The sequence below is a fragment of the Narcine bancroftii genome, chromosome 7 (assembly GCF_036971445.1).
Source record: "Narcine bancroftii isolate sNarBan1 chromosome 7, sNarBan1.hap1, whole genome shotgun sequence".
NCBI classification, from domain to species: Eukaryota; Metazoa; Chordata; class Chondrichthyes; order Torpediniformes; family Narcinidae; genus Narcine; species Narcine bancroftii.
The window spans coordinates 196,123,104-196,130,897 of record NC_091475.1 but is presented as its reverse complement, the minus strand read 5'-3'; the positions used below and the strand labels follow the sequence as shown (position 1 = coordinate 196,130,897).

The 7,794-nt window shown below is 39.4% G+C and overlaps 1 protein-coding gene across 1 annotated transcript in view; it reads right to left on the bottom strand.

Moving 5' to 3' along the window:
- Window positions 1-2,213: 2,213 nt before the first annotated feature.
- Window positions 2,214-7,794, bottom strand: part of gabra5 (gamma-aminobutyric acid type A receptor subunit alpha5) — a 101,005-nt gene continuing 95,424 nt past the window's right edge. The window contains exon 11 of the mRNA XM_069892501.1: window positions 2,214-2,816. Within this exon, the coding sequence (XP_069748602.1) occupies window positions 2,523-2,816 (294 nt within the window). The 3' untranslated portion in view covers window positions 2,214-2,522. The remainder of the gene's footprint in view (window positions 2,817-7,794) is intronic.

Genomic DNA, 7,794 nt, shown 5'->3' with positions numbered 1-7,794 from the left:
TTTCGGGCTTGAGCTCTTCATCCAGACATGACAACGTAATTTTTTCATGCCTGGATGAAAGGCTCAAGCCCGAAACATTGGTTATATATCTTTATCTTTACTATCTTTGACCAGCTGACTTTCTCCAGCAATGTGTTTTTACTTCAACCAGTGTCTGCAGACTTTCGTATTTTACTTCTATCCCTTTTGTTTCTTTACCTTGTCCTGATAGTGGTATCTCTCTGTGCGTCTTTATAGGGTAAACGAAGGAAAGTAATTTAATAAATTTTATGTACTTGACAATAAAGGAATCGCCCCCCCCCCCCCACCCACCCACCATCGCAGCTTCACTGTCTCCACAGCATCAGTTCTCAAAATGAGGTTTTATAAGGAATGGTGGCTTCTCTTCTATCGTTGATGGAATTCTCTTCTTGCCTCTTCAAGACAGAACAGAAGCTCTGCTGATCTTTCTACCAGCAGCAATGGGATCTCACTGCCAGCTGCATTTTCTAATCTCCCCCTCCCTCTTTCTGCTTTCTCCATGTATCCCTAGTCTGCTATTTCCTTCCCTTTCCATCCCCAACTACCATGCTTGTTTCTAAACACTAAGCCATTTACATCCAGGGATCTAAATCGCTTTTCCAAGTGAAGCAGAGATTGGCATGCACCTCCTGCAACCTCGACTATTCCTTTCACTAAATCTTGATTTTTAGCTTCCTCTACATGGGTGAGATCAGGTGAACATTTTGCACAGCACCTGTGCTCTGCCTACAACACCCATCCTGAGGTTCCATTTGCACATCACTTCAATTCCCCTTCACATTTCCTCATCGACCTCTCTGTCCGTGACCTTCTCCACTGGCACGGTGTGGTTGAAGGTAACCTGGAAGAGCGTCTCATATTTTACTTGGGTTGCCAAGGGTATGATCAATGAATTATCCAATTTTAGGTCAACAGCACCCACAACATTCCTTTCTCACTTTTACTGGCCAGTCTTGGTTTTCTCTCCCTCCATCCACCTACCTCTATCTCAACCTCTCCCACTTCTCTACCCCTACTCCCATCTGGCTCCATCTGCCAAATTTTCCTCATTTCTCTCCACCTAATACCCATCAGCCTCCATCTCATATTTACCCCCTCCCCATTCCCATTCTGTGCCTGGCTTCATTTGATTTTCACCCACCAACCCCCTCCCCTCACCAGGTTCCACCTGTCATATGGCAAATTTCCTTTGAGCTCAGTTCTACTTTAGTGTCTTGACCCAAATCATAGACCATCTCCATGTGCCCTCAGAAGCTGCCTGACTTTAAATTTAGATGCACAGACACAGTAATGGGCCCTTGCAGCCCACAAGCCTGTGCCACCCAAATTAACCTATAATCCCTATATGTTTTGAAGAGTGGGAGGAAACCAGAGGACCCAGAGGAAACTCATGCAGACACGAGGAGAATGGACAAACTTGTAATAGGCAGCATTAGATTGAATTGGGGTGGATGGCAATGTAAGAGCGTGGCACTTTAACTCGTATGGGGTGGCATGATCCACAAATGCCCTCCCATGATGCCGAGCCTGGCAGTTCCACCTCATCTCCATAATAAATCTAATATACTGAATATTGAGGCTACGTCCCTTAGTTCTATTCTGCCCCACCAATGGGAACAACTTACCTACCTCTATCTTATTTATACACTTCCTAAGTTTATACATTTCTAAAATTTGCTCTCTCATTCTTCTAAATTCCAGCGAGTACAGTCCCAGGTAACTCAATCTCTCCTCATAGGCTAATCCCACCCCCTATCTCTGAAATCAACTTGGGGAATTTCCTCTGCACTCCCTCTAAAGCTAGTACATCTTTCATCAAGTGTGGAGACCAGAACTACACACAGTTCTCCAGAAGCGGCCTTACCAGTACCCTTGCTCCTTGCTCCTAAATGCCATCCCTCCAGCAATGAAGGCCAACATTCTTTTGCCATCTTAATAGCCTGCTGCATCCAACCTTTTGCAATTCATGCGCAATTCCCTTTCTCCCCACTGATGCGGGAGTACCTCCAGCAGATTGTTCTTTGCTCTGGATTCCAGCATCTGCAGCGTGTTGTGTCTCCAGGCATTTCCTTCTCCCTTAATCCTCCCACTCCTTTCTCCATGCAGTGAACAACATTGAAGAGCTTCATTATCGATGCATCCTATCATCTTCAAAGGGAATTGCAAAGTATAAATTATGCCACTGAATTCCATAAGTATTTACAGTACTTTATTTTTAGCCTGCATACACAAAAATCAAACTTCAGTATCGTTGTTCTTGAATTGTGGCATTCCCAAAGTAATTGTTATGCCATCATTCATTTGCCGCTAAATCGAGAAATTGTCCAAGGAAATCTGGCATCATCTGCTTCTGACATGCAAGAACTATTAAAAAGGTCTGAAATATTTTAGTATAATCATTCAGTATAAAAGTGTCAAGCGCTTAAAATCTTCCCTGCGTACATCAGTGTCTCAGGGCAAGGTCAACAGATTGAGCACTGAACAGTAACTTCCCTGGATCGTTAATTTAGAGTAATGGCTTCTTTTATAACTGGCTCCCTGTTCAGATAGGTTGCCCAGTACACTAAATTGAAAATTCCAAAGAAGACAGGAAACACAACTCTGGCCATTTTATCAATTTTACTGACGCTGTTGTAGGATTTTTTGCTCTCAGCTGCCCTTTCCTCTGCCTTCATTTGCACCGTGGTACTCTTTGAAATACTCGGTATGACAGGTTCCTTTGTAATGTTTGGGGTGTAGGTCATCCCTCCAATTGCATATGCATTGTTCATGTTTTTTGCCAAGGCGTCCTTTTTCTGGAAAACAACACAATATGCTTGTCATAACAAGGTTTGTGTTTTATGAATTATGTAGCGTTGACCTTTGTTTATAACCATGCCTGATTTATACTGAATTCATCTTCTGATTGTAAATTTCATCAACTTCAATTCTATCCTGCACATAACGTGCACAAAAAGAATTAATTTCTTGGCTAATCACTGTTGTGAGGCTCAGGTTGAGCTAAGGAAATCAGATTTTCTACCCAAAAATCCAGGTAGGATTTCACAACAATCCATTGATTTCACAGTCACATTCGCAAATATTAACTATACTTTTGGAACATGCTTTTAATAAGTTAATTTAAACACATGGTTCACTGTCTTAACACCCTTACCCTGTTTTACTGAAGCACAAAGCAAATAGGAGGTTGGATTAAAAAAGACTGTGAATTAGGAATTCAACCTGCTCCATTCCTGATCTGATTAAGACCTCAACTCTGTATTCATGCCCATCCCTTGTGATGTTTCACCCCCTTGCTTATTTGCATTATTTTCAATTTTAATTAAAATAAAATAAAAATATTTAAATACTCTGTTCTACCTCCCCTTACCCCTTTTTTGAGGATGTTACAAAGTTTCATGATTTTCTGTGAGGGAGGAAAAAAAATTAATATCATAATTATCTGAAATGAGCGACTCCTTATTTTTAAATCAGTGACTTCTAGTTCTAGATTTTCCCAAAACAGGCATCCTCTCCACCTCCACTCTGACAGAATTCAACAATAAATACATTTCAGTAAGATGAGACCCACATTTTTTTGGTCATAGTGTGACAAATTAGATCACACTTAAAATTTCTATGTGGCGCACTTGTAAATTGTTCATTTATTTATCAATTATATATCCAATGTTGCCAGCATTCATAACTTTGCATACAATGAAGTTAATTAACATTGAAAATATGACACTGAAGAACAAAGCAAAGGCAGCTAGCTCTCTTTCCTCTGAGCAGCACATGAAGCTACTGGTATTAAATCAAAATGTCCTTAAAATTGTGAAGGTTGGGAATGGTGCATGTTAGTCACATTTAATTATACGGTATTTGTATTTGTTACAGTGGTTTAATTGGAGTTGAATCTCAAACAAGACTTCTCACCCATCTATGAGTTATAGAGAGAACAAATAAAGTTGAGGTTAGCTAATGCCACGTATATTACATTTTATATTCTTAAATGGACATTATTCAATGGCTGAGCTATCATTCTATACAGTGTACATTGCAAGCCAAAATATAATTATTACGCTTAGCTATTTATAAAGCTTCAGTTTTTAACACGGTCTCAATAGAACTGTCATAAATTTGTAATTAATTTCAAATGTATAGTCAATTAAATGACTTAGTTCAAAATGATGAGTAAAGTATAGGTTAGGACTGGTTGTCGATAAAGTTACTGTAAGAATGTTAAAATGCAAGCTCTTTAATGTTCACAGCCACATTAAACCAGTTAGTCATAATAAAAAGGTTAATGGCTCAGTCAAAATAATAAAGAAAGGAATTTGATACGTGAGCAGGGGATTGCTGATAGAAATTTCCTGACTCTAGTTTCCAACAGGCCAGCTTAATGATGTTTCATTGGGCAGAGTCGTGTCATTTTTAATGAATAGCATCTCACAAAAACTGGAAATGCAACTTAAAACCTGGTCAAAACCAAGACAAAATGGGAGAATAAAATATCTGCAATTTAGATAGGAGATGATAAAATTCAAGCAAGCAAATTGTTTACGACCCGCTGGTATGAACAATATAGACATAAGTTAGAAAATTAGGTGGAAGTTAGGAGAAAAACTGGGTTGAATTTCTTTGGTTGACCTACCGGGAAGTAGCTTACCAAGAAAACTGACTAAATAGACAATAACAAACAGGCTTGAGCGACAATTAAGTTTCTGCCGAAGGGAAAGAAAAAATGTCGGATGTCAGACAGGAGAAAAATGTATTTCTTGGGCAAGAGGTGGCTAATTGTTTGGGTTTAAATTATGATAAAAGAATATGTCCCCAATATTCATAACGTACGAAGGATATATAAATATAAAAGAAGCTAAAGCTAATATACCAATAAATCCAGTGGAGTTAAATTTAGTCACAACAGGGAATTATTATCATTCATTAAAATTAGCAGTTGCTTTAGCTACATATTGACTTAATTTGTTTAACACAGATTTATAAATCCAATTTTAATATATAGTGAAAATATTGTGAATTATTATTTTGCCAAAGGAAATATTTCTAATTTCAGTTCAGTGCCAATAGTTGGAAATCATCCAATTTAAATTAACATGCATTGAATCTCTTTAGCATCTGCATCAGTTGATTTTCCTCCCACCTTTAATCGAGGATTGTAAGAAGCTGGAGTAGCTGTTCAGTAACTTGTCTGTTTTGCCATTGAGCGACATCATGTCTGATTCTTGACCTAACTTCAAGATTTATCTTTGCCACATTTCCCTGAACCACTTCTGTTGACAGTAAGTCTTTCAAAACTAACCACTGACCTCCATTAAGTGGTACGAGTGGAAGAGTCCCAAACTGTTGCAATGTAAAGGTGGCTCTTGAATTCACTGAGAAAGAAAACCCGAGCTCTTGGCGGAAGCTAATCATTGCACACTGCTCTACCACCAGAAGTAAGATCAGCTCATTAAGGTGAAAGTAAACCTGGAACTTAGGTCTTTTCTTCTCCATCTGACTTAGAACTACATTCATTGTTGCTTGCCATCATAAATAAATGCTTCCTTTTAAATTCCTTGATCAAAATTCTTAAAGCTTTCTTAAATAATGAGCACTGATAAAAATAAAATTGGTTCTGATATGAAGGCTTTCGATGGAGTACGAAAGCTGAAGGGATGTGTGCAATACTAAGAATAACCTGTAGCACACCACGTCAAGGAGACATGAGAAAACTATACCAAGGCACATTATGATAATTTTGGGTACACAAAATCATGAAAGGAATAATGAACACAAGAGAAGGGGAAATCAGTAACCAGAGGATATGTGGTTAAGGTGAGGGGAGAGAGATTTAATGAGAACCTGAGTGGTGGCCTCTTTTTTTTTTTACACACAAAGTGGTGGGTGTATGGAATGAGCTGCCAGAAGAGGTGAATGAGGCATGTACTATTGCAATATTTAAGAAAAGAAATGGACAATATATAGATAGGATAGGTTTAGAGATACATGGGCCAAACACAGCCAGCTGAGATTAATTTGGGCAGGACCTTTTGGTCAGCATAGACAACTTGGGCCATAGGGCCTGTTTTCACATGGTCTAACTCAATGCCTCAACTTTCTTGCTAATGTGGATGGAATTGGAACAGAATTTGAATTAAATAAGAAAATTAAGTATCAAATTATAAATTATTGGGGTGACGTGGTTAGCCTAACACTGTTATAGCGCTGCGATCGGGACTTGGGTTCCAATCCTGCACTGGCTGTAAGGAGTTTTCCCCTTGTCTGCTTGGCTTTTCCCCCAGGAGCTCAGGTTTCCTCCCACCATTCAAAGCATACCAGGGGTTGTAGGTTAATTGGGTGTAATTGGGAAGCACAGACTCGTGGGCTGAAATGGCCCGTTTTGGTGCTGTATGTCTAAATTTTAAAAATTCTCTCTGCAATATTATGTGGAGTTTTACATTATTGAAGTGAATATATATTACTCTCTGAGCTAACATACCTAAAATGGACTCCCTTGCTCTGACCAAAAATCATTCACAGTCACTTTCTCTCCACAGATGCTGCCTGATCCATTGAGTCCCTCCCATGTCTCATTGCTTATTTAATCAGAATAGAAAATGCTGGAAATACTCAAAGGGACAGGCGGCATCTATGGAGAAAGAAGGGGTTCCTGTTTTAAGAAAAGTTAGAAATCAATACACAAATGTGCTGGAGAAACTCAGCAGGTCAGGCAGTATCTACAGGAAGTCGAGGATAACCAACGTTTTGGACCTGGGTTTTAAGTTGCAGAGGGGGGTGGGGGTGGTGGAAGGAATAAAAGGAATGTGATTGGATGGAGGCCAAATAACATACATGGAGGTGGTGTCAACTGAAAGAGGGTGGTGATTTATGGGGGGGAGGGGAGAAGAGGTAAAAACGGTCATGAATAAGAACGGAGAGAAAAGGAAAAATGATATAACTTTGAGAAGCCGAACATTGCAGCTACTGGAAATCTGAAATAAAGAGAAAATGCTAGAAATACTCAGCAGGTCCCGTAGCATCGGTGAAGAGAAAGGTTAATATTGCAGTTTGATGACGCTTCATTGGATCTGGAAAATTCTGATGTCACTGAAATAGGTAGTTAATTGCAAGCATTGGTGAATTCATTGGTCAGCTCTCAGGGCTGTAATAAGCCAAGTCAGGAGATGAGGTGCCCTTCAAGGGGAAGCAACAGTTTCTGCTTTAGTATGCAACTTTCAGGCTACTCTGCATGTGAGAACAAGATTGGTCTCTGTTTTGCAGAGCAATTCCATTCAGTCTGCAAGGATAACCATAAGATTCCAATTGCCCTTTCCTCTAATTCTCCATTCTGCTTCCACTCTGATCCCTCAGCCATTAAACACCTGCACTTTCCAATGTTAGCTTGATATCTAACAACTGGATGTAATACATGCTTCAGGAATCAGCATTGTATAAAATAATTTTCACTTTGTGCTAGAACTGACTGAACCTATTGAAAAGTTATCAGTCTGTGATTTCCTATGGTAGACTCATCCAGAAAGTCATGTGTGGATTCAGAATGAGCTTGCTCACGGAAGGAAGAGAGTACAACTAAATGGAGCATATTCTGCCTGGAACGAGGTAACGTGACATTTCGCAAGGATCTCATCTGGGACCTTCATAATTTGTGATATTTATATATTTATTTTGCCTTGGATGAGGAAATGGAGGGGTGGGTCAGTAAGTTTGCAGAAGACAGAAAGAATGGAGGTGTGGTCGATAGTATTGAAGTTTTTCTTACATTGATATGGGATA